This window comes from Aspergillus ruber (assembly GCF_000600275.1).
Source record: "Aspergillus ruber CBS 135680 unplaced genomic scaffold scaffold00004, whole genome shotgun sequence".
NCBI classification, from domain to species: domain Eukaryota; kingdom Fungi; phylum Ascomycota; class Eurotiomycetes; order Eurotiales; family Aspergillaceae; genus Aspergillus; species Aspergillus ruber.
Window position 1 is genome coordinate 1,099,900 of NW_024467300.1, and position 24,076 is coordinate 1,123,975.

Consider the following 24,076-nt stretch of genomic DNA (forward strand, 5'->3'; position numbering starts at 1 on the left):
CTCCCCCACTTTGATTTTTCTGGATTCATATTTGAAAGAATTGAAAGTGTCATTTGTGCCGTGACAAAGTAACTTCGTATCGACGACGTCAGACCCATCTCGACCAACTCAATCTCAACCGCCAATGACCCTATATTGACGACACCACCGCCTCCACTCACGCACAGAAACACTTGACTACTCTCACTAACACCACACCAATTTATCTCACAAGCAAACCACCACAATGACAACCCAGCTCAACGTCCAAACCCCCCCTCTCCCCGCCGTCGTCGACAGCGTCAGCCTCCGCTCCATCCACCTCCCCCTCCCCGCAGCCCCAGATCCATGGCATCGCCCCGGTAAACCCCAACCCTGCACCGCATCCCTCAAACTCTCCTACTCCTCCGCCATCGCAGCAGCCGCTGCAGATGACGTCTCGCTCTCCCTGGACTACGGCAAACTCTACCGCCGCCTGGACGAGGACATCCGCACCGGCGACGGAAAGGAAGATGTACGTCTGATCGCGGCTATCGTCGCGAACTGCGGATTGAAATTACTCGACGAGACCTCCGCAGGGATTCGCCGCATGTCGCATACGCAGACCGGCCACGGTGGGCGACGAGGTAGTGCCTCGTCGTCGGCTGGATCGCAGGCGCAGGCGAGAGCGGCTTTGGCTACCGATGGCCCTGCCTCGGAGCCTGTTGATGGGCAGTTCGGGCAGTGCGAGGTGTGGTTGCATTTGCCCAAGGCGCATTTACGCGCCGAGGAGGGGGTTAGGTACCGCAGTGTGACGGCCTGGGGGTATAAGCCGGATAGTGTGCCTGGGGCTGGTGCTGAGGCTGTGGCGGCTAATGCGGGACGGTATCCTGTCGTGGTGGAGGAGGAGTTTCGGATTGAAGGGATCAAATGTTATTGTATTTTGGGGGTGAATTCGCATGAAAGGGTTGAGAAGCAGGCAGTTATTATTTCCTTGGAGTTTAGGGGGCCGGGGCATTTGGCTTGGGGGGAGAAGGTGGTTGGGACTTGGGAGGGGTTGACAAAGGGTGTTGCTGAGGTTTGTCTTTCGCCCTGGTATTGGGATTTGAACTTTTGCTAACGGATGTCACAGCAAGTTGAGGGCACAGCTTTCCAGACAGTCGAAGCACTGGCGACTTTTATCGCGCGCATTGTGACGGTGGACTTTGGGAATGAGAGGGTCAAAGTCAAGGTGGAAAAGCCTAGTGCACTGGCGTTTGTGGAGAGATCCGGGGTAGAAGTAACACGCTCTCAGGCATTTTTCAGGAGTTGATTAGATGTATACAAAGTGAGGCCACGGAATACGGAGTAAATATATCAACCCTTGCATGTGATCACCGCACAACTCTTATCCCTATATCTGACTCCTTTCTTGCCTTTTATGAGCCAATGATTGTCCTGAATAAGCATAAATATGAGGAATTATATGTCCAATGGCCAAGACACGTGACAGCCTCACTCCCCAAATAGGCTTAGTCCAGCTGAGGTTATACGCCCCCTGATTGGCGGGTGTCGACCGCAACACAAAGAATTATCTAAAAAGAAGAAACCCTTGACTTTCTCTTTCTCACCAGCTTCTCTGGAGAATCTGTGCTCTTCTCGTCTATATACCCCTGGTATATTCCTCTGCACACCATATACCAATACGACATTCCACAACCCACTCCTCTATGTGCCAGTCTTCGCCTTCGGTTCCATCATCCGCTTTGCTGCTCTCCGTTGGCTGCCTGGCCAACTCCTCCCCTACCGCTATTCCCCAGGCCATTGACTCGGGTTCGAACGACCAGATCGCAGTGGTCTCCTCCTTGGACGCATTCGCATTGACTGACACCCGGATTTCGTCCAACGGCGCCTGGCTGCGCGGATCGTCGGAGAACGACGACTCGGTTTGGCTAGGGGTCCTTGTAGGGGTCCTTGGTCCGTCCTGAATAAGGGCGGACGGTAAACTGCTTTATACAGGGTGTGGTGTATACCTGGTGCTCTCACGCGCCGCCCTATAAGGTCAGATCACTTACGAGATTGGATGTATTTTTCTGGTGCCTTGCCTTTGTATAAGCTCCAAGAAGCTAAATAGCTGACGATTTGATTATTTAGATTGACTTGAGCTGGATGTAGGCAGTTTTGGTTAACGACCCTGTTTCTTGATTACTTCCGCAAGATTTTGACGTATTACGGACATGATGCATTCCTCGTCGATCCCGGTTCATGACGATCTCTCCGTCGGCGATGTCTTTACGCCCCAGGTAGACAACCAGCTCGCCGTGGACGAGACCAGTTCGCAACACGAACCGGCGAACAACAAAGAAACCAACGTCTGTCCATTTCCAATTCCCGCAATCAATGCGAACCCATTGGCTGGAAATGGAGGCGGCCGTAAGAAGAAGAAAAAGGTGCCATGCGATGCTGTCCCTGCTGCGCTGTCGACGGTCCGCGGTTTTACGCCTCTTGGCTCTGGCGACGAAGCGTCAGATATCTCGGCTGCCAGCTCCAGAGCCCCGAGTTTGCGATCGCCTTCTGTTGCGCGAAACGGTGCGAGTCCTGTTTTGAAGCCAACGACAGGCTGCGGTGGTGTCAGCGCGTTGAAGTCGCAGCTTGACTCGCTGCAGATCTCTGATAACCGTTCCTGCCTGAGCGCGCCAAGTGTTTGCTCCGAGACTCCGAGTAATGCAAGTGTATGCTCGGACAGTGACCAGACGGAGGTTCTTACAAGTTATGAGGTGCCTCTGGAGCATGACTTTGTCAGCCCTGATGCTGAGGCGGAGGAGAGCCAGGGTGACCCTGCGGCAAGCATGCGCAACCAGCTGTGCAGGAAGATGGCTTCGGACGACTTTGAGCCATTGCTCTGCCTTGGAAAAGGCTCTTTCGGAACTGTGTTGCTGGTGCGCCACAGACTGACGGGGAAGCTCTATGCACAGAAGCAATTCCGCAAGGCTTCAATCACTGTGCACAAAAAACTCGTGGAGCAAACCAAAACTGAGCGCACGATCCTGGAAAGCGTAAACCGCCACCCTTTTGTAGTCAAGCTCTACTATGCCTTCCAAGATCACGAAATGCTCTATCTTATCCTCGAATACGCCCTAGGCGGCGAACTCTTCACCCACCTCGCCATGGAGCGCATGTTCGATGAAGACATGGCGGCCTTCTACATGGCCGAAATGGTGCTTGCCCTAGAACACCTGCATCAAAACGTCGGCGTCATCTACCGCGACCTCAAGCCCGAAAACTGCCTCCTAGACCGCGAAGGCCACCTCCTTCTCACAGACTTCGGGCTCAGCAAGATCGTCGCCGCCGACGAAGACGGCCGTTGCAACTCCTCCCTCGGCACGATCGAGTACATGGCCCCGGAAGTCATCCAGGGCAAATCCTACGGCAAAGCATGCGACTGGTGGTCGCTCGGCGCACTAGGCTATGACCTCCTGACAGGCTCCCCACCCTTCAAAGCAAATAACAACACCAAACTTCAGGAGAAAATCCTCAAGCAAAAACTCTCTCTCCCCTACTTCCTCGGCCCAGATGCCAAGGACCTCCTCACTCGCTTCATGCGCAAAGAACCCTCCAAACGCCTCGGCTACCACATGCCCAAAGACTTGCAGACGATCAAAAAACACCGTTTCTTCCGCAAAATCGACTGGAGGGCTCTCGAGAGCCGTGAGGTACAGGCGCCTATTAGCCCCGTTGTCACGGACCCGGCGCTCGCGGAGAATTTTTCGGCGGATTTCACGGGTCTTCCGCTCATTACAGGAAGTGGGATTGATGAGCGGGGGAGCGTTCCGACTGGTACTGGTGGTCGGGCGGATGGGATGGAGAGTGATCCGTTTGGGGGGTTTAGTTTCGTGGCGTCGAGTAGTTTGTTGGATCATGGGTTGTATTGACTATCTGTGTTTGGGTTGAGGGTTGTTGTTATGTCTTTACAGACAGTTTGGATCTGTGTCGCCGCTTGGGGATGTACGCTACAGTGGCGCGTATATATTCTTAGATTGCTAGCTTGCTTCGTTGCGAATATATACAGGTACAATTGTCGACTTTTATCTCGCTTTCCGTAGTCATTTTATCATCATACATAGACAGGTCTTATTCGTTCTCCCGTACGAGAATTCCAAACAAAATTGGTTGGTAAGGTATGTGTTGACAATAAGTAGCACGGTAGCCCGGCTTGTTACTTCGTACAGATATAGAATCTGAAATGTCATTGTTTGCTTGTTGTGGTCGTTGATTGCTAGGGTATAATTGTCAGTGCTATTACATGGTGCAACGCCCGGCTACGTTGTCTACAGAGTGCAACCATCTACCAACCCTTGATTACAGCAAAGCCAATCACATACAACTGGGATACACGGCCACATCCTCCTTAGGTAATGGCCCTAGATAAATCGACTATAGACCAAGGGGACAACGTAAATTGATCCATTGGAAAGTCGAAAATACTCCGTACATATCTGTAGCTGTCGAACCCAGGTAAATCCAGTTCCAAATCGGAGACCCATAAATCGTATCCACGTAAGATCCCGTCTCTCCAGGCTGTCGACATTGAGTGGACCCTCTCCGTAATATCCAATCCAGAGTTGTGAATCATTCTTTTGTTCAGCCAACGGGAATAAACAAGAACAGTAACTAGCAAATCATACTCCGTAACATAGTGATGGGTATCCGCCATGCAATACTTTTATCATCTTATCTTTGTCAATTGTAAGCGGGGTCTAGGTTAGACGGATTCACGTAGCAAAAGAAATCTATTTACCAATAAGGCCGGCGGTCATAAGGCGGCATGTATGCACCCCTGGGCGGCGAGCGCGGGCGTCCGAAAGGCCTAGGCGGTGCCATGTAGGGATCATCAAAGCGTGGCGGAGGCGGCAACGGAGCACGCGCATCATAGAGCTCATCATAGGGACGGCGCGAGGGAGGGAAGTCATCAATCCGGGGGCGAGGAGGTGTGCGGCGGCCATATCCATCTCGGTCGTAATATTCTCCGCGGAGGGGGATGGGAGAGCGCTCGCGGTAGTGGTCGCGCGGGCTGTAGCCTCGGGGTGCATGGGGAAATCTCCGGTCGTAGTCATCAATGGGTGGGTAGCCTCGGCGGGGGGAGCGGGCCCGGTAGGGTTCACGGTAGGGGTAGGGTTGAATCTGGGAGGGATGAGGATTTCCTTTCCTGGCTTCCGTGGTTCCTGGGGGTCTCTTACATCCGCGACGCAGTTCACTCTGGCTCCCTTGAACTCGCGTCCGTCGAGCTTCTCCACGGCCGTCTTCAGATCATTGGCGGTTTCGAATTCAACAAACCTTGTCTGGTGTTAATGTGGTCCTTTCCTTGGAGGCAATGTGTTGTAACCCACCCTCTTCCAAACTCACGTCCGGCTTCTGAGTAGACTACATCAAGGCCAGATTGACGGGCAAAATCTTTGAGGTCCTAGAGAGAGAGAAGTGTGAGCCAGCTGGGAAATCCTGGTGAATGTGAATAAACAAAACAAAAAGCAAAAAGGCATATCCAAAATGATCCGTTCCAGTTGGCCAAGGAATTCCAAGCTTTTGAACCCTTTGGTTCAAACGGCTGTCCAAAAAAAGAAATCCAGGGTGGTGAACTTCCGATACTATCTTATGATTGCTCCAGGGGTTCCAGGATTATTGAAAATGGCCATTTAGATGCGAAATATGGGAGAAATCCGACCAGGTTCCAGGAGCAGGAAAAAAAAAAAAAAAAACAGACACACACAACGGACATCAAACAGAAAAACTCAGGGAAAAGGGTCCAGATCCAAGGAGACGTGGGCTGCTAACCTGCCAACTAGTTGTTTCCGGAAGGCCAGAAACCAGCATGCGATAGACGGTACGACGCGGACGAGGCATACCGGGGCGATCCATGGGGCCACCAGGGAAGGTCTCCTTACGGCGAGGTCCACGCGCGAACTGCACAGTGAGTCGTTCGCCTTTGAAGTCACTGCCGTCTAAGGTCTGGTTAGGGGTAGTAAGAGAATTTGGCTGGCCTGAGTTGGTACGTACGGAACGCTGAAGCTATCAGTTAGTCACTGTAATCGAGCCAGACAGGTAAACAGAAAGTTCTTACCCGGAACAACATCTCTCGCATCCATCGCATCCTCATATTCAATAAAACCAAACCCCGACATGAGCTTGATCTCAGTAATCTTTCCCGAGCCATGGCTGCCAAAGTGCTCTTCGATATCCTGTTTGGTCACTGAAACGGCAACACCGATAGTTAGCTCAACGCGGTCCAAACAAGAATCCTGTCCAAAAAAAAAAAAAAAAAAAAAAAAAAAAAAAAAAAAAACGACAACAGCGCCCATAGTCCGATGCTGTGCAAGTATAAGAAAAAAGCAAAGTAAAGGGGGAATAATAAGCGTAATAGTCAATAATTAAAAAAAAAAAAAAAAAAAAAGAAAAAAGAAAAAAGAAAACATGCAAGAATGCCCAAAAGGGATCCATTTTGGTAGAGGGGCAGCCCTGAAGGAAGCCCCTCAATCACGCACGCAGGTAGCCCCTCCTCACATCAATCTGCACGTACGCGCGCGCGCAAACAGAGTGCAGATGTCCAAGTGGGATTCAGGATTCCCAGGTGTGCGAAGCAGATATCCTATTCCGGGCGCTAACTGGGGGGTAGGGGGGGGTTTCAGGAAGGATTTCAGTCCGAACGGATAGACCTTTGGCAGTGGTGGTGGTGGTGGTGATGGTGGTATGATGGTAGTGTGTGGTGGAAGCTGCATACCATTGCGGGGAAGATTCCCGAGATAAAGTCGAGTGTTAGAAACCTCAGTCATGGCGTCCAGTTAATGGTAAGGATATATCCAGGGAATGACAGTGGTGGCCAAAGAAGAATCCGAGAGAAACCTTGGAGAGTAAGAAGGCCTTAAATGGAGAAAATCGATCCTAGTGAGAAGAGTCCAGGAAAGCACACGCATGGAGGTGCAGAAGAGGAGAAGAGCCAGCGAAGAGGTGGAGTTACAAACAGCACAAACACCAACAGCAATAAAATCTAATAGTAAGACAGTCCAGTACAAGGGCAGCAGTGTTTGAGTGTAAGTAAACAACTCAGAAGAGTACAAGTAGAATTTGAAGAGGATAAGAAAGTTAAACCCAACGAGTCAGCTGACCGCCAGGCAAAACAACGCTTCGACCAGCGACTGGAGACGGTCTTTTTGACTTGTTTCGCCTCACTTTTGACTTCAACGGCGATCGCATCGTTGTTACAGGTGTCTACTATGTACACATATGAGATAAACATCGCACTACTCAGTCCTTTCCACGGTTCGCGCCCCGCAGAACCAGATTAAGTTACTGCTTATGGTCACCACAGTTAATAATACATTTCCCCAATAAATTCAGCCGGTTGAATGCAGACATATATATACACAGAATTTAATGTTGAATGTACACCATCTCACGGGGTATCGAAGCGCTATGTCAATGAGTATTTCGGTCCCTCGCCACCTTGAGGTGTCTGCCAGTTAATGTCTTGTGTAGGCACCTTGATGTCGCATGTCTTGCAGTGGATACAGCTTCTCTTTGTTAGCAGATAGTCTAGTAAGGGTAAAATTAAAAAAAAAAAAAAAAAAAAAAAAGAACTCACTTTTGCGCATTAATCTGGAACCGCACACCATGCTCCTTGCTCGGGTCCTCAACGTATTCATACACACCCGCAGGACAGAACCGGTTCTCGACACCCTTGTACTTGGGCCACGCGACATCCTTGTGCTTGTCCCAGTCCTCCACCTGCAGATGCACCGGTTGGTCTTCCTCGTGGTTGGTTCCGGTTCGGCTGACGCTGGTCATGATATCGAAGCTGAGAACGCCGTCTGGCTTGGGGTATTCGATCTTCTGGCACTGCGATGCCTCCTTGGTGGCGGCAGCGTCCGTGCTGTGGTGGTTGAGAGTCCAGGGTCCTTTACCGCGGAGAATGTATGCCTCCAGCCCGGAGTACATGATACCACCATAAAGACCGAGCGAGGTATTGAACGACGGACGCATGTTACGCACTTCGTGCAATTCCTTCCAAATCCACGAGTTCCGGAGCGCAGATTCGTAGTCGAACAGGAACACGGTGCCAGGTGTCTCACCCTGCAGAGCTGAGTAGGTCGCTTCCGCCGCCAACATACCCGACTTCATGGACGTGTGCGTACCCTTGATCTTGGGGAGGTTCAGGAACCCAGCCGAGTCACCGATAAGAGCACCGCCGGGGAAGGCGCACTTGGGAATCGACTGAAAACCACCCTCGTTTAAGGCTCTCGCACCATACGAGATACATTTTCCGCCTTCCAGAGTTTCCTTAAAAAGCGGGTGGTGCTTGAGTTTCTGGAATTCACCATAGGGCGACAGATACGGATTCGGGTAGTCGAGTCCAACAACCAACCCGATGCTGACCATGTTGTCACCGAAGTGGTACATCCACGACCCGCCATATGTGTCAGAGGGAAGCGGGTATCCCATGGAATGTACGATCTCACCCGGTCGGAACTTTTCTGGCTGAACTTCCCAAACCTCCTTCACACCCAGACCATATGTCTGAGGCTGGCTGTCGCGCCGGAGGTCGAACTTCTTGATGACCTGCTTCGTCAAGCTCCCGTGGCAACCCTCACCAAGCAAGGTAACACGCGCATGGAATTCCATGCCCCGCTCAAACGAGTCCTTGGCCTTTCCGTCGCGACCCACACCAAGGTCATTTGTTGCGACACCCTTTACTGATCCGTCATGGTTATAGACAATCTCGCTGGCAGCGAATCCAGGGTAAACCTCCACGCCAATCTCCTCTGCCCGCTCACCGAGCCACTTGGTCAGCTGACTCAAACTAATGATGTAGTTGCCGTGGTTGTTCATCTGTGGGGGCGCCGGAATCGGAAACGACGAGTTCTTGGTCAGGAACCGCATCTTGTCATCCCCGGCCGGTGTCGCACCTTCGAACCGCGAAGGGTTGTCCTCCGACAACCAGTCCGGTAATAACTCATCGATTGCGGTGGGTTCGAGAACATTGCCGGAAACGATATGTGCGCCTAATTCTCCTGCTTTCTCCAGTAGAATAACCCGAAATTCCTCGTTTCCAGCTTCGTTTGCTAATTGCTTCAATCGGATTGCTGCCGAAAGACCAGCAGGACCTAGAGAAAGGAGATTATAAGTTAGCAAAGCTGAACGCTCTGCTCTGGCATAGATTATAACTTACCTCCACCAACGATGCAAACGTCGACCTCATCTGATTCTCGTTCCACCTGGCGAGGATCGAAATGGCCCTCCTCATCTGTGATTTTTCTGGATATCGATTGCGAAAAGGCTCGAATCTGGTGCTGTCCCTGTAGGAGGGCGGTATGACGGATCGACCGTCTAGAAGCGAGAGAAGTGTTCGATTTCGGAGCTAGAGCAGGGCGTGCGATTGTTGAGAAGGACGATGAAGCTCTAATGATTCGAGAGGAGTATTGTAATTCTCGCCTCAAAAGAGGGAGGACAGCACCTCTTGACGCCATTTCGAGGTGAGGGGTGGGAGATCAATTCAGAGGGGCGAAGACGAAGGGTAAAAAAAAAAAAAAGCTAAGGTGAGTAATAAAGATGCGGAAGTTGACTGTAGGCTCTGCAGTTCTCAACACACAACACAGCCCGTTGTTCTCAAGGTAGAATTAAGAATAGGAAGAAGAAGAAAGGATCAAGTATAGAGCAACCCCAGAATAATAAGAAGCATTATCTCCAAGTACAGAGGCGACTCGGCGAAAACGTGCGTAATGGTATTGTCACGGCCATACAGCACTGGTACCCGAGGTTACCAAAGCACCACGAGCCAATGAGAGGTGTGATGATATGAATCGGTAGCTATCCAGGCGTTCCGCGGCTTCTTCTGTAATTCCGCCAGAGTACCGACGGAGGAAATGACGGTCATAGTAACAGTGCACAAGCTGATTGATCCGGAGATCTGAGGAGGACCCCTCTTCTCTTGTTTCTTTCTTGTCTTGCCAGTAAGTCTGGAGAAGTCCCGAGTGTAACCGCCGTTTGTCAACTGAGACCGGTTCAATAGTAAGCCCCGGCTTCATGACCGAATGTAGTCAACGTAGGATCACATGATAGTGTGATTGAGTACAACAGTGGAATCACGTGGATAAGCCTTGCTAGCATGAAAGTACGCTCTATGCTCATACACAATAACTACAATACTCAATGTCGATGGAAGAATGCAAGCCGATTGCAAATGTATGGCATGGTGATGGCTTGTAATAAGTATGCCCGTATGTATTGCTAATGTGCCTATCGTGCTACACGATAATTGATGGAAGTAAATCCATACTGTGCAGAGAGAATCCCCAGATTCGATAATGATTTCATATGTTCGGACACCTGCGAGTCGGTGGATCATAAAATGTCTGAGATCTGGGGAGCAGCGGCTGCGCGGGCCCGGTCAGCACTGTACCCATCTTATCTTGGCTATAAAGAATAGATAGATGGGAAAACGTCTATATCACAACGAGTTGATACTCGTAAACTCAACAGATGATAGATTAAGCTACCATGACGACAACACACACCGTTCGAAGATGCACCGAACAACAGGGAAGATGCCAAGCCAGAAAGGACACGGAAGCAAAAATAAAAAAGACCCCCGTTGGCGCGTACTCTTCGCGAGAAGTACCGCGAACAGCTATCCGCGCGTTTTATTGGTCCAAATGGCTGTTTTGTGGATCCGAGATGCGTCGGTTGCAGGAGCGACGCGGACAGAAGCCAGCTTTGTGATTGGGTAGTGTGATTCATACCCTGGTTTGGACCAGAAAAATTTTCCAAACAGAAAATAAATATGCAGCCAATAAAGACACGCCCAGCAATGGAGAATCTGGATCAACAGCCCAGGTGGGGCTAGCGGGTAATTGAATGAAAGGATAGGCGAATCACAATGAGTCATAGAGGACACTTAGCCACTAGCGGCTCTCTCTCAAACCTGACCCATGGATTGTCACCGCCTATCACTGCACGCTGTTTTTTTGCCGCCGCCGCCCGGGCCCAGCCATTTTTCTTTTTTTTTTTTTTTTTCTCCCCTGACGCCTGCTTCGCCTCCCCCGGCCCGCCGCTCGGAGAGTACGACTATATAAAGGCCCAACCTCCCACTTTCGTGTCGCCTTTTTGGAATCTGATCCTGGTCTTGGCACTCCCGGAACGCCGCCCCCTCCCCTACCCTTTCCATCCACACACTATCCACGCGAATACATCATCGCCCTCTCTTTCTCTACTACACGTCCCTTTTTAGGAAATATCTCAAGGGTTCAGTCGGGAAGACGTTTATCCACGTATAGGAAAAGAAGCTGAAAAAAACAAAGAAAAAAAAAAAAGAGCAGAGGTAATCACACTTACCGAATCAGGAAGTCTTGCTCTCTTTTTGCGCTTTTACCACCATCACACTCTCTTCACTTTGCAGATAGAACATCCCAGGTTTCCTGTTTTGGAAAGGGATAAAAAAAAAAAAATATTCACTTGGTTGTCCCCGTTCTTGCTTTTCTATTGTCGCATCCTGTCGTTCTGTCCTCTGAGCACTCCCTTCTCTTCTATCTTTCGGAAAAACACTTGGCTGTGATTTTTCCGACTTCCGCTGCTTTCCTATTCCGGGTTCCGTCGGTCGGCATCTGACGTCTTCCTTGTCTTCCCTTCGTGGACTTCCATCCTCCTCTCTTGCATCGAGGATCACTGTCTGTCTCAGTCGAGTTGATTTTTATCCTCAAACGAAACAAAAGCTCCTGCTTGTTTGTTGGGGGAGACATTGAGTTGTCCATCTCCCACCGCCTCACAGGGTATGGCGCTGTTTTGATTTTTTCTGCCCCGACATTCACTCCCTCGCAACCGATTCTTCCAGAATCACTGCACATCCTCCCGACCACGGCGCTATTCATGAAGCTGTCTTACTGACATTCTTCGACTCAGATTGCCACTTTTGCATTTCTGCACGTGTGTGATCAAACTTAATCTTTGATCCCTCTTCAGTCTCGGCTGGTTTTCGGCTTTGAGTATGGATTCTCTCACGACTCATCCCTCGAACGCTCATCAGGCGAAGGCCTTCACCTCTCCCGCCTCCCTGTCCTTCCCCGGTGGTGCGGGTGACGCGACGACCCCGCCATCCTCTGAAAAAGATGGTGTCATGGCGATGGGTTCTCAGGGTGCGAATGGATTGATGAATGGCCAGCAGCACGGAGGTCACGCCGTCAACGGCAATGGGGTGATGCCCACAACTCCTGCTGCGACTCCTAGTGCCAACGCGCCGGGGAGTGGTATTGTGCCTACCTTGCAGTGAGTATACTTTTGCTGTTCTCTTTTGCTTTCCTTCTTCTGGTCTACCAGAATACTGAACATGTCTCTTCTTTCAAAGAAACATCGTCGCAACTGTCAACCTTGACTGTCGCTTGGATTTGAAAACCATCGCACTCCACGCAAGAAATGCGGAGTACAACCCAAAGGTATACTTTCCACACCTCCCTGAAGTGTCTTCATGCGTCAGGGTACAGTGTGGCTGAACTGTTTGTTTTCTCTGACTTAGCGTTTCGCTGCCGTCATCATGCGTATTCGAGAACCGAAGACCACTGCGTTGATTTTCGCGTCCGGAAAAATGGTCGTCACCGGTGCCAAATCGGAAGATGACTCCAAGTTGGCCTCCAGGAAGTACGCTCGGATCATCCAGAAGCTTGGTTTCAACGCCAAGTTCACGGATTTTAAGATCCAGAACATCGTCGGCTCTTGTGACATCAAGTTCCCCATTCGTTTGGAAGGTTTGGCCAGTCGTCACCACAATTTCAGTTCTTATGAGCCTGAATTGTTCCCCGGTCTCATCTATCGTATGATGAAGCCCAAAATTGTTCTATTGATCTTCGTCAGTGGCAAGATTGTCTTGACAGGTGCCAAGGTCCGTGAAGAGATCTACCAGGCATTCGAGCTGATCTACCCTGTGCTTTCTGGTATGTTTCTCTTTTTCACCTTTGGAATGGACACATGTTGACAGTTCAACCAGACTTCCGCAAGGTCTAAGCCTATGCGTTGATTCTTCAGGCACAGGAGATCATCAAAGCATACTTCACACTTCTCTATTACCTTGTATTATCACTTTCTTATTCTGTTTTTGCCCGGAGGTTTCGAGTAGGACTATGTGCCTCGCTCACTCTTTGATTTTACGATTGTTTATGCTAGCATTATCCGGCGTTCTAGCGATTCGAAGGTGGTTACCCGGTTGTCTACTTTTTCACGCTCAAAGATTACAATTAGATAGTCGCACACCGCAGGATTAGGAGGCGGTACTGTGCGCTGGTCGAATGGTTGCCTCCTTAATTATTTGTCCTTTGCCTATTGACAAGGAAGTTGGGTTACTGGTTTGAGAGGGAAAAATGGGAAAAAGCCAGAAAAAAAAAGTTCTCGTTCGGGGACGGGGATTTGGGATTCATTACGAGGTTGACGTTGGTAGTATCAGTTCTTGATGCTCCTAAAAAATAATGAATGGTTCAACGTGGATATGATTTCATTCCGTAAATGTATTTCCTTAGACTACCCTGTATCTGAACCTGGGACACCATAAGTATTGCTTTTTAGAACCGATACAAGAGAGGCCCGTAGAACGTTATGGAATTAGTCAACCATGAGCACGATTCTTTCTACGCTCGAAGGTGAGCCCTAACTACTTGGAGGATTACTCACTGTCCCGGCAGCACTCTTTGGAATGCATCTTTCATCCTATGCAGACTAAAAATGTCACTGGAGTCAGAATATTGGAAAGCCAACGTAGCTGAGTTTATGGCATTGGCGAACCTCTTAACATGCATAGATAGTATGGTGACCTGACTATGGTGACTTATTGGGCAACAAACCAGCGAAGGGTTCTTTTACCGAACACGAGGTTTGTAAATCTTGGGCTATTGTAAACTGTCGCAGGCTATCGCAGGCTACAAACCACGTCTCTCCTTCCATCCCCTGTTGAGTTGATTCTTTTCTTCATCTTGCCACCGCTCACTTTACTCAAGCTTCTATACTACTTGTACATATTACAATCACCATGCAATTAAAATTCTTCAAGGTGTGCTGGCTCTCCTCGCCACCAACTTGATTGCTACTCCTGTCCCGCAGACAGATGACTGAAATCTTGTCTGCTTCTCCGGAAACGTGCAATATCTCCCCGATGGTGTAAGTCAAGTCTGACTCGTTCATGATGAGAAAACGAGCCTTTTTGCTGATGACTTTCATTCGTAAACAATTTACCAAGAAGAATCTCGGTGTATAGCAATTCGTTTTCTCTCTTTTCGCCTTTTTTTTTTCTTTCTTACAAGGTCTGGATTAGATGGCTATGCTAATCCTGCTTCTAGGGCGAATGCTGGACCTGCTGTGTAGACCAACGGAAGGGTCAGGTTTGAGGAGGACTGGGCTTGGTCTTCTCTTGGTATTCGTGTTCGTGTTCGTGTTGGATCCTGTGTGGTGTCAGGCGCGCTTTTTCATTATGTGATATGGTTAGAGTCAATCGCTGTACTTTGCGAAGAGACTGGAGTTAGTGGCTTGGACATCTTTCTGTTGTTGTTTTTGTTTTTCACAAGTCTACTTCAGAGCCAGAAAATTTGAACCAGATAATGACTAAACCTACAATTCTCCATGGAAACACACACATATATATATACATACTTATAAAATGGCCACCTCGCCTTATATGCTACACCTACAACTTACTCTCCCTCTTCGATTTCGCCAACTCCTCCATCAACACAAGCCCCTTTTGTCCCGACCGACTCCCATCCTCAGTCCCCTCAAACACATCCGCACCCTTGGCTTCTGGCCACTTCCACATGTTCTGCAATTCGGGGTCCAGCGTGCCCTCAATTGCATCGACGACTTTGTCGCCTAGCACGGGAAAGAATTTGTAGGCGTGGCCGCTGCCGCCGGTGGCGATAAAGAGGTTTTTGGATGTCGGATGGTGGGTTACGATGAAGTCGCCTTCGGGGCTGTTTGCTTGTTAGTACATGTGTAGGGTTGATGGAGGGCGAAAGGAACTTACGTGTCTGTGTACCAGCAGACGCGAGTCTTGACAAATGGTCGATCCGCCAGATCGGGAAGGAACTGCTTCATTGCGTCCCGGAAAGCCTCCTCGCCTTCGAGGGGAATGGGGACGCCCTTCTCTGGGATACTGACTTGCATCGTTCCCTTGCCGTCGGGGCCCGGTACGGAAACTGTCACCGGATTGTGGTAGCCGTAGCCGTGGCGGGCGATTTTGAGCAGGTTGTCCCGTGGCGGAATGATGAACATGCCCGTTGCGAAGTTGAGGACGGTGGGCATGTTGTAGAGGCGTTCTTGTTCCTCGTCGGTGATCTGCATGTAGGCCAGTGCCTGGCCGGTGGAAAGGGTTCGGCCGCGCAGGTCGATGAGTTTCGCTGTCCAGGCGCCTGTCGCGAGGACGACCAAGTCCGCTGTCAGGGTAGTTTCGTCGGACAGTACGACACCCGTAACATTATCCTTCTTCTCCTCATCGTAGAGCAACCGCTCCACCTCCCCTGTCTTAAAAATAACCTTCCCTTCCTTATCAAGAAGCTGCTTCGCATACGCAACCGTCGCCCCCGCATCCGACCACCCAGACCCCCAATTCACATATCCCCCTTCGACATTCAACTCCTCTGAATATGCCGGCGCAGCCCTCAGCACATCCCTCTTACTCGGCAGCAACTCCACCTTATCCCCCTCCAGCTCCTTCACATTCTTATAGCTCTTCATCGCATAGTCCCGCCCGTTTCCTTGGCCATCGGGGTACACCAGCATCAGTCCGTTCTGTGTGTAACGGCCGTCAGCGCCCCATTCGGTGTTGCGCCAGCGGTCGATGGCTGCGGCGCCGAGCTTCGAGTACACGGGGTTGGAGTAGTCGGCGCGGACGATGCGCGAGGTGTCGACGGAGGAGCCTTCGGGGTTGGGGATTGTGGGGGAGGATTCGAGGAGGGTTACTTTAGAGGATGGGTGGCGGGATGAGAGGGAGAGGGCGGTTGATACTGTGGTAGTCAGTTAATGGTGTCCTTTTGTTGCTGTTTTATCGCAATCTGTCGCGATTGACACTTGAGAAACTCACGCCCGAAAACTCCTCCTCCCACAATAAGAATATTCTTTTGTAGGGCCATTGTCTGCTATGAACTCTCAATCGAAAGACTATTGACGTACTCGAGAGTACAATACTCCTGAAGAAACCTCCGAAATATCTGCGGATGCGGAGAAGTCAATTGGCTTTTTTAAGGTGGTTGATAAGATCGTAAGATCCGACACCGCTTTCTCCGACGTCGCTCCATCGTACTTTGACCATACTCACTGTTAGTCAATATCTATCATAAAGATAATGCTTCCTACTAACACTTGACAGGCACGATGAGCGCATCCCGAGTAGGGAAAGCCTCGCTGAAGAAAGCGGGATCCGTTCCAGGCCCGCAGAGACTCAATAGCCAAATCCCCCATCCACAGTGAGTCCGATTCTCCAGAACCAAAGATAAAACAGACCTGACCTATATAGAACAAGAAACCTCCCCAAACGAGCAAACCCACTGCTCGTAAACCCACTCCCCTCAGCGACAGCCCCAAAACATGGTATCTCCCCCCGTATCATGACCTTCATGGGCATCAGCATGCTCACCATAAGCACCTACTGCGGTTTCCTCTACGCCTCGTATACCCGCGAAGTGAGCCAATCGCAATCCCTCTCCGTCCCGCAAGATGTCTCAGACCGCTACAACCACACAGCGTCCACCTTTGACGCCGATGTCGACATGTCAGAGAGGCTGATGCGGCTGGGCAGAAAACGACACGATCTTATTCAAATGGCCAGGGGGGATGTGCTCGAGGTCAGCTGCGGTACTGGCAGGAATCTCGCGTACTATGATCTGAGCCAGGTGCAAGGACAGGGGCAGGGACAAGGGGCGGAGCGCGGACAAGGATATGGACAAGGGCAGGGACAGGGGTTGTTGAAGGGCTGCCGGAGCATCACGTTTATTGATATCAGCTCGCAGATGGTGGATATTACACGACAGAAGTTCGAGAGGATGTATCCACGGTTTGTGCAGAGAGTGAGTTTTGCCGTGGCAGACGCGGGTGTCGTCAACCCGTCAATGGCGGCAGTGACAGCTGCAGGCGCAGCAAAACTACGCTATTTCGATACAATCGTGCAGACAATGGGTCTCTGTTCGATGTCAGATCCGGTGGGCACGCTGCAGCATCTGGGTTCTATCACAGAGCCACAGCACGGGCGGATTCTCCTCCTCGAGCATGGTCGGTCGTACTATGACTGGTTGAACCGGGTGCTCGATAACCTGGCTCCTGCTCATGCGGATAGACACGGATGTTGGTGGAATCGGGATATCGGGAAGATCGTACGGGAAAGTGGGCTAGAGGTTGTGGAGGAGAAGAGGTGGCATTTTGGGACGACATGGCGTTATGTGCTGAGGCCAAGGATAAAGTCGGGTTGATTGTACGAGACATCCTTGTATTATATCGATTGTATTATATTAGTTCTTTGTTCGTGAACCAGTCATCGCCATCGCCTCCTGGCTACTTCGTATAGCAGCTGACCATTGAATCTTAGGCTTATCTTGTCATGTAGAATTGCAATTAAATCCCCACAAGCTGGCGGGTCTGCCGAAGCAAAAAAGGAAAGAGAGTAAGCATAATTTTCGTTGTCTCTGAACTAATCGGCCCTAATGGCAATCAATACGAATCTATGGATTGGCTTACAAGTGGACCCGATGTGTCTTTTCCGCAGACTGCGAGTCAGCCACCAGTACCCTGGTCCAACTATCCGAGGATGACTATTCTGGATCCGTCCTAAACCCGAGCTGAGGGATGGTATAGATACATAAATACGAACAGAGGATAGAAGTCGTGCTGTCAATCGTATGCATCACATTGATACTGATCTCTTGCAAAATCATATAATCGCCATGCAGCTACCAACCCAAGGCGAGGTCTACTTCACCCTCCAGCAACACAGCGAATCGATATCTTCCGTCATCGTCGCGAACGGCACCGTGATAGCCCGCGGCCCAAGTCTCCAAGAACGCCCTCCCGAGAACTGGATCAGTGCCCTGCGGGAGATGTCAGAGCGGCTGGGGAAGGATAAAGATGACGGTATTCCCCGGCGTTATTCGACAGAAGCGTCGCCAACGACATCCGGATCTCCACCCAGACAATCCCCCACTTCCAGTGAACTTTTCACATCGCCGACGCCGTCACTGGCGAAATCGGATCTGGGGTTAAAGCGGATGAAGAAATTGCAGGATTTGCTGGCGGCGCTTTTCAACCACCCGATCTCCAGCGTGGAGGACCATAACCAGCAAGTGGAGGGATTGTATAGCGGACCGCGGATTCCCACTTGTCCTAATGTTTCTATTATGCAGTTTGCGGAGGTGCTCGGGAGACTGGGGAATGTCTCAAATACAGTGGGGAGTGTTTACGGGTTACTTAGTTGGCAGATCTTCAAGATGGAAGAAGACCGGTTGGTGCATGATGAGGGCTTGTCTCCGAATTTCGCTGCGAAGCAGGTGATTCCCCCCTCAATATCGTGTCTACGATGCATTTGGCTAACGCCCAGACAGATGAACAAGAAAATGGCTGAAGTGCTTAAGCGCCGAGGCAAGGCCAAAGACTGGGCTAGTGATGCACGACGCGCAGTCACGATGGTGTTTGGGCCGTTACGCAATGCTAGTATCTGCGTCAAATCGTTTGCTCTGATCCTTCTTGCAAGTGAGTTATCTCTTTCTTCCACGCTGCAGATATCGTGCATAACCGACTAACTGCTTACAGGTCTCTGCAGTCTAGACGGCTTACTCAAAATCGCCCACTTCCCTACCCTCCGGCGGTACTTTGAAGAGCAATTCTCGAGGATCATTGAGTCCAGAGGACCAGAGTGGGAACTGCTTGAAGAAAGTGGCTACAAAGTATTTGACTATAAGGAGTTTTTGCGGCAGCGAGGGCCACCATTACACTTGTTAGTACATTTCTTTCCTTTTCGATGCCAATGCCGCTAATGCATCCTATCGATAGAAATGACCAATCACATAACCTGCCGCTTGATCGACTGCTAGAATGGCGAGCTCCGGTGACAATGTCCCCGACGGAGCGCCTCTTCGCGAATGCCGTGGAAACGGGGCCGGCCCGTTCGGGCGTGGTAGATCCTACTAATAATATGTCACAACCACAACCACAGATGCAACTCCCCGGGACCAGTCCGGAAGCGTCGACTATGGATTATTTATTTCATAACCTCACGAATTGTGACGAGATGGTAGATTTGGAATTGGTTATTTAGCTAGTTTTCTAGGTTTTTGAGTGGCTATTCTATATTTGTCAGGTGTTAGGACAGAATTACGGCAGATTTTAGATTTTAGATCATAGCAATGGATTATTACTTAATGGATGAGACGGTTCCCGAATATCAAGCATTAGCATCATGCAGCTTTGACTCGAGCCAGTCAATATATTGGTAAATGTACGACTTCAGACTACATACGGAGCAGAGCTAACCATGCTTGTAGAGCTATAATCTTCAGATAACGAGATTACCATTTTGTTTGATTGGGTACCACTGAATGTACTTTTATCACTCTTCCCCCCTCCTCAGCTGCCGGACTTGCCGCAGCTGAACTGATAATATCTGGCAAACATTACGGTCACGGGCCTGTTAGCTTGCATTTGCTTTTGATGCACCTTGCTATTCGCTCGATTAACCTGAAACGTGATCTATCATAAATACAAGCGTGCATCGATATCGGTACCCTGTCATGTTTCTTTGCTTGAGATTACTCCCCACTCATCCTCTCGGCCTCGCATCGCCAGCAAACATACAGACAAGCAATACATACATGCAACGATGGCCGAGGGTACGACCCAACGAGCGCCCAGCGCTCCCAAAGTCCAACTTAGCTGTGAGATGTGTCGTCAGCGCAAGGTAAAATGCGACAAGCTAAGCCCATGCACGAACTGCCAACGACTCGGGGCCGTTTGTATCCCCGTGGAACGAGCGCGTCTGCCACGGGGGCGCTTTCGAAAATCAAAAGCTGCAGACCAGGCCGCCGAGAGTGATGCCGCCAACGCTACTGATGAATTGAAGGCGAGGATGGAGAGGTTGGAGGGGCTGATCTGTACGCTGATGCAGGATAACGGGGCTGTGGCCAATACTACCGTGCCAGCTATAGCTGATGCGGGAATCCTACCGAGTCCCTGCGATACCGAGTTTCGGAGTGATTTGCCTTCGCCTGTGGGTAATGACGTTGGGGGTGGAGGTAGAGGTGTGATGGTTCAGAAAGGCAGTGCTTATTTGGGGAATACGTTCTGGGAGGGCTTAATGCATGTACAAGTAAGTGTTACCTGCCACGACTCCATGCAGCTCTGACGTTAACGCTGAAATAAGGACCAGTCTTTGCGCAACGTCGCGGACCATCGACAGGGTGTTACAACGTTCGCGCCTTATGATGTTCTCGTCGATGGGTTGACGGGCAGGTCCTTGCTCAGCCCTTTATGCTCCACTACAGAACCATGGGAAACCCCACAGCTCCAACAGCATCTATGTCATGTCTTTTTGACACAAGTCGATCCGGTCTTCAAGATTCTACATCAACCCTCCCTCCGTGCATTCCTCATAGAAGGAAAACCATACCTCCGCTATGATGCCTACCACCCAGCCCCAGAAGCCCTTCGATGCGCCGTCTACTATACAGCAGCCTGCAGTATCACCGAAGACCAGTGGCCCCCTGTTCTAGGAGCTAGCAGAGCATCGGTAATTGCCAGATACGAAAGAGAAACAGAAGCAGCCCTAGTGCGGGCTGAACTTGTCAAATCGGATGACTTGGTTGTTTTACAAGCATTCGTGCTTTCATTGATTGGATCCCGCTCACAATACCGCAGCAGACGAACATGGACGATGCTCAGCATGGCAGTTCGTGTTGCACAGGCGCTCTCGCTGCATGTACCAGACCCACCATTTCTGATAATGCCGTTTGAGCAGGAAATGCGGAGGCGGCTGTGGAGTGCTATTGGATTGCTGGATGTCCAGGCGTCGCTGGACCGGGCGTCCGAGCCGATGATTTTACGGAGTTGGTTGGAATCGCATACGCCGGCAAATCTTAGCGATGATGATATTCCGTTTGGGCATACAGTCGCGCCCGCAGAATCCGATGGTTTCACAGACACTACATTCACCTTGGTGATTTCCAAGGCACATTGCTCTGTACGTTCACTCACGGAGCCGGGGTCACAGTATATGCATTTACGGCAGGCATGCGTCGCCGATTTCCGGCAGACAGCATCACAACTGCTTCGTAATTGCCAACCAGATGCGGTGCCCTTTCACTGGTACACCCACCAAATCGCAGACTACATCGCCGCGTCGATGCAGCTTATCGCCCTACGACCACCCCAAAGCACCCCCAACTTCATGCTTCCGCACGTCCCCGGATGCAATCTTCTCGAGTTATCCGTGGATATTCTGCAGAGGACGGAGACACTACACTGCGATCCCCGCGGGCATCCGTGGCGCTGGTTCGAGAGTATCTTCGTTCCCTGGCACGCGCTGGCGGTCGCGATCGCGGAACTCTGTGGATGCGAGGATGCAGCGTTGATGGAGCGATACTGGGATACCGTGGAAGGCGCATTCGAACGTTTCGGGGGATTAGTCGTAGACGAGAAGGAAGGGATGTTGTGGAAACCGATGGAGAAATTAATGGGGAGAGCGCGTGCGAAGAGAGAGAGCTTAAGAGTAAACTACACTCCAGAGTCTGCATCTGCGCAACTGCAACCACCGTTCTTGCCAATGATGACCCCGGATCAAAGTCAAAGAGGGATGGAGCTGGTTGTAACCCCGTGTAGCAGTACGGGTAGCACTGGGGTTGAACCGTGGGCAAATGTGCCGAATATATGGGATGGGGTAGACTTTAGGGATGTTGGTATTGACCAACTGCCGTGGACTAATTATCAAGATTTTATGGAGGATATGCAGCGATGATTTGGTTTTACTATATTTAGTTTTTCTTCGTCACTAGTTCGGCGAGAGATACAGATGTCTCGGGGCAATGAATCCTGCCGAATGCATAATAAACGCATAGTCCGGGTCCAGAAGAACAAATAAAGACCAGCAGAGGTGATCCACATAATAAGCAAACAAAGAGGACGGCCTTTATCAAAACCCGATAAAAACCGAGTGCAGATTAGGCGAGAATCACTATCTACAAGTATCTCTGTTCATCAGCATACACATTTAGTGCTTGTGCTTTCTCGAGTCATCATGTCTGCTCAGCTCAGTTCTCGTAAGATTACTACTGCGGCTGCTACTACCGCCGTGGCTGTTGGTATCGGCGCATACTCCCTCCAGACAGCATTTGCGGAAACAACTCAAAACCAGCCCCTAATGGTATTCGGAAAGACCGGCTTCACGTCGCTGCGGCTTCACAGCAGTAAGACGGTGAATCATAATACAAAGCGACTTGTGTTTGAGTTTCCGGATAAGGATGCGAAGAGTGGACTTGTGTTGACTTGTATGCTGCCCTAATATATCTACTGGATGTTGAATATGTTGACTAACGAGTATAGCTTCTCTACTTACTATCTCCCGTCCTCAGGGCAGTTGGCTCCCTGTTATCAGGCCCTACACTCCTATCAGTGATTTTGGTACGCCTACAATACCAGGCAACAGACGAATATATATACTAACAGACCATAGACAACCCCGGCTACGTCGAGTTCCTAATTAAGAAATATCCCTCCGGCAAAGCCAGCACCCACCTTCACTCCCTTCAACCTGGCCAATTCCTCTCCTTCTTCGGTCCTCTAAAAGCCTACTCATGGGCCCCCAACAAACACTCCCACATTTACCTCCTCGCTGGCGGCGCAGGCATAACGCCCATGTACCAACTAATCCAAGGCGCGCTGAAGGACCCCGAAGACAAGACGAAAATTACATTGGTATTTGGCGTGAATGCAGAAGAGGATCTGGTATTGAGGGAGGAGCTGGAGGGGTTTAAGAAGCGGTACCCTGGGCGGTTTGAGACCGTGTATACTATCAGTGATGGGAAGAGTGAGGGGGAGGGGTTTGAGAAGGGGAGGATTACGGAGGAATTGTTGAAGAAGGTTATGAAGACTAAGGAATCTGGGAAGGATGTAAAGGTGTTCGTTTGTGGGCCGCCGGCTATGGAGACGGCGTTGATCGGGTCGAGTGGATGGTTTGGGGGTGGGAAGGGGATTCTGGGAGAGCTTGGGTACACTAAGGATCAGATTTTTAAGTTCTAGATGCTTTGTTATTGTACTCTAGACGCATTCCATTCCTCTCTAACTAAGCCTATCCACTCACCAGAATCTACTAACCCCGATGTCCATTGAATTAATCCAACTAGCAGCTAGAACTTTGGCTTCATCGCCTTGAACACCAACACAACCCCAATAACATCCACCTCAACAACCTCAAAGTTCGCCTTCAAAGCCCCCACAAATGACTCAAAATCATCCGTCTCATTGCTCATAATGCCACCAAACACACAAAACCGCCGAATCAATCCCCCAAAAAAGTTATCCTTCACCCCTTTCCCCAAAACAGTAGCGCCGGTAACAACCCCATCCTCCTTCAAAACCTCTTTCACGTGCTCAAACACAACAGTCTTGTTATTCACCGGTCCAGGCAAACAATGCAACAAAAAGTACATCGACACCGAATCAAACTTCTCCCCCGCGCCCACAGGCAACGGCTTCAACACATCACACAGCAATTCCACTGCATCCTCCCTCCCAGCCCTGGATTTGGCCTTGGCCAGCGCCGCAGGACTCAGATCGCACAGCGTCAGACGCGTGATTTGCGGAACGGTCCCGTTGGCGAGGTAATAGCCCGTACCGACGCCGATGTCGAGGTGGTTAGAGCCGATATTGGAGGTAAAGAGAGGGAGGAGGTAGGTTTTTGTGGGGCAGCGCCAGGCCCAAGTGTTGACTATATTGAGAACCCAGTAGTCGTAAATTTGGAGGACCATGGGTTTGTAGATGGCGATGCCGCGCTCAGTGGGAGTTAGTTTGGACATTGTAGTTGGTGAATTATTTGGGCGAGTAGGGCCGGAGAATATTAAAAAAAATTAAGCAATAGTATCGGATATGTTGA

General features: G+C 50.4%; 12 protein-coding genes across 12 annotated transcripts; 8 read left to right on the plus strand and 4 right to left on the minus strand.

Moving 5' to 3' along the window:
* The first annotated feature begins 5 nt into the window (after nt 1–5).
* EURHEDRAFT_409583 (dihydroneopterin aldolase) lies at nt 6–1,416 on the plus strand. Its single transcript, XM_040781114.1, has 2 exons — nt 6–1,036; nt 1,091–1,416. Exons 1-2 carry the CDS (start codon nt 227–229, stop codon nt 1,268–1,270), a joined length of 990 nt encoding a protein of 329 aa, XP_040641935.1. The 5' UTR covers nt 6–226; the 3' UTR covers nt 1,271–1,416.
* A 547-nt stretch (nt 1,417–1,963) lies between these two features.
* EURHEDRAFT_274947 (AGC family serine/threonine-protein kinase) lies at nt 1,964–4,022 on the plus strand. Its single transcript, XM_040778174.1, has 2 exons — nt 1,964–2,022; nt 2,092–4,022. The coding sequence occupies exon 2, from the start codon at nt 2,175–2,177 to the stop codon at nt 3,867–3,869; it is 1,695 nt and encodes a 564-aa protein (XP_040641936.1). The 5' UTR covers nt 1,964–2,022; nt 2,092–2,174; the 3' UTR covers nt 3,870–4,022.
* Nucleotides 4,023–4,731: 709 nt separating this feature from the next.
* Nucleotides 4,732–6,761, minus strand: EURHEDRAFT_449186 (putative pre-RNA splicing factor Srp2; the record flags this gene model as incomplete). The annotated part of the gene is made up of 6 exons (XM_040783793.1): nt 4,732–5,118; nt 5,175–5,271; nt 5,325–5,398; nt 5,767–5,933; nt 6,053–6,181; nt 6,710–6,761. 6 exons carry the CDS (start codon nt 6,759–6,761, stop codon nt 4,732–4,734), a joined length of 906 nt encoding a protein of 301 aa, XP_040641937.1.
* Nucleotides 6,762–7,312: 551 nt separating this feature from the next.
* Nucleotides 7,313–9,582, minus strand: EURHEDRAFT_274954 (electron-transferring-flavoprotein dehydrogenase). The gene is made up of 3 exons (XM_040778175.1): nt 9,155–9,582; nt 7,571–9,089; nt 7,313–7,499 (listed from the first exon to the last, which is right to left on the minus strand). The coding sequence occupies exons 1-3, from the start codon at nt 9,450–9,452 to the stop codon at nt 7,400–7,402; spliced, it is 1,917 nt and encodes a 638-aa protein (XP_040641938.1). The 5' UTR covers nt 9,453–9,582; the 3' UTR covers nt 7,313–7,399.
* A 2,081-nt stretch (nt 9,583–11,663) lies between these two features.
* On the plus strand, nt 11,664–12,410 carry EURHEDRAFT_409587 (uncharacterized protein). Its single transcript, XM_040781115.1, has one exon. It carries the CDS (start codon nt 11,966–11,968, stop codon nt 12,245–12,247), a length of 282 nt encoding a protein of 93 aa, XP_040641939.1. The 5' UTR covers nt 11,664–11,965; the 3' UTR covers nt 12,248–12,410.
* On the plus strand, nt 12,323–13,366 carry EURHEDRAFT_409588 (TBP family protein). The gene is made up of 2 exons (XM_040781116.1): nt 12,323–12,905; nt 12,959–13,366. Exons 1-2 carry the CDS (start codon nt 12,509–12,511, stop codon nt 12,973–12,975), a joined length of 414 nt encoding a protein of 137 aa, XP_040641940.1. The 5' UTR covers nt 12,323–12,508; the 3' UTR covers nt 12,976–13,366.
* A 1,114-nt stretch (nt 13,367–14,480) lies between these two features.
* EURHEDRAFT_409589 (NAD(P)/FAD-dependent oxidoreductase) lies at nt 14,481–16,412 on the minus strand. The gene is made up of 4 exons (XM_040781117.1): nt 16,310–16,412; nt 16,034–16,251; nt 14,978–15,956; nt 14,481–14,924 (listed from the first exon to the last, which is right to left on the minus strand). Exons 2-4 carry the CDS (start codon nt 16,080–16,082, stop codon nt 14,642–14,644), a joined length of 1,311 nt encoding a protein of 436 aa, XP_040641941.1. The 5' UTR covers nt 16,083–16,251; nt 16,310–16,412; the 3' UTR covers nt 14,481–14,641.
* Nucleotides 16,278–17,576, plus strand: EURHEDRAFT_409590 (class I SAM-dependent methyltransferase). The gene is made up of 2 exons (XM_040781118.1): nt 16,278–16,415; nt 16,466–17,576. The coding sequence occupies exons 1-2, from the start codon at nt 16,324–16,326 to the stop codon at nt 17,412–17,414; spliced, it is 1,041 nt and encodes a 346-aa protein (XP_040641942.1). The 5' UTR covers nt 16,278–16,323; the 3' UTR covers nt 17,415–17,576.
* A 309-nt stretch (nt 17,577–17,885) lies between these two features.
* EURHEDRAFT_375207 (uncharacterized protein) lies at nt 17,886–19,252 on the plus strand (the record flags this gene model as incomplete). The annotated part of the gene is made up of 4 exons (XM_040778722.1): nt 17,886–18,485; nt 18,540–18,687; nt 18,748–18,931; nt 18,988–19,252. The coding sequence occupies 4 exons, from the start codon at nt 17,886–17,888 to the stop codon at nt 19,250–19,252; spliced, it is 1,197 nt and encodes a 398-aa protein (XP_040641943.1).
* A 250-nt stretch (nt 19,253–19,502) lies between these two features.
* Nucleotides 19,503–22,070, plus strand: EURHEDRAFT_409592 (Zn(II)2Cys6 transcription factor). Its single transcript, XM_040781119.1, has 2 exons — nt 19,503–20,299; nt 20,354–22,070. The coding sequence occupies exons 1-2, from the start codon at nt 19,814–19,816 to the stop codon at nt 21,941–21,943; spliced, it is 2,076 nt and encodes a 691-aa protein (XP_040641944.1). The 5' UTR covers nt 19,503–19,813; the 3' UTR covers nt 21,944–22,070.
* Nucleotides 22,071–22,222: 152 nt separating this feature from the next.
* On the plus strand, nt 22,223–23,223 carry EURHEDRAFT_513279 (cytochrome b5 reductase family protein; the record flags this gene model as incomplete). Its single annotated transcript, XM_040786149.1, has 4 exons — nt 22,223–22,282; nt 22,310–22,472; nt 22,528–22,605; nt 22,658–23,223. 4 exons carry the CDS (start codon nt 22,223–22,225, stop codon nt 23,221–23,223), a joined length of 867 nt encoding a protein of 288 aa, XP_040641945.1.
* On the minus strand, nt 23,159–24,068 carry EURHEDRAFT_409594 (class I SAM-dependent methyltransferase). The gene has a single exon (XM_040781120.1). The coding sequence runs from the start codon at nt 23,997–23,999 to the stop codon at nt 23,331–23,333; it is 669 nt and encodes a 222-aa protein (XP_040641946.1). The 5' UTR covers nt 24,000–24,068; the 3' UTR covers nt 23,159–23,330.
* Between the last annotated feature and the right edge of the window lie 8 nt (nt 24,069–24,076).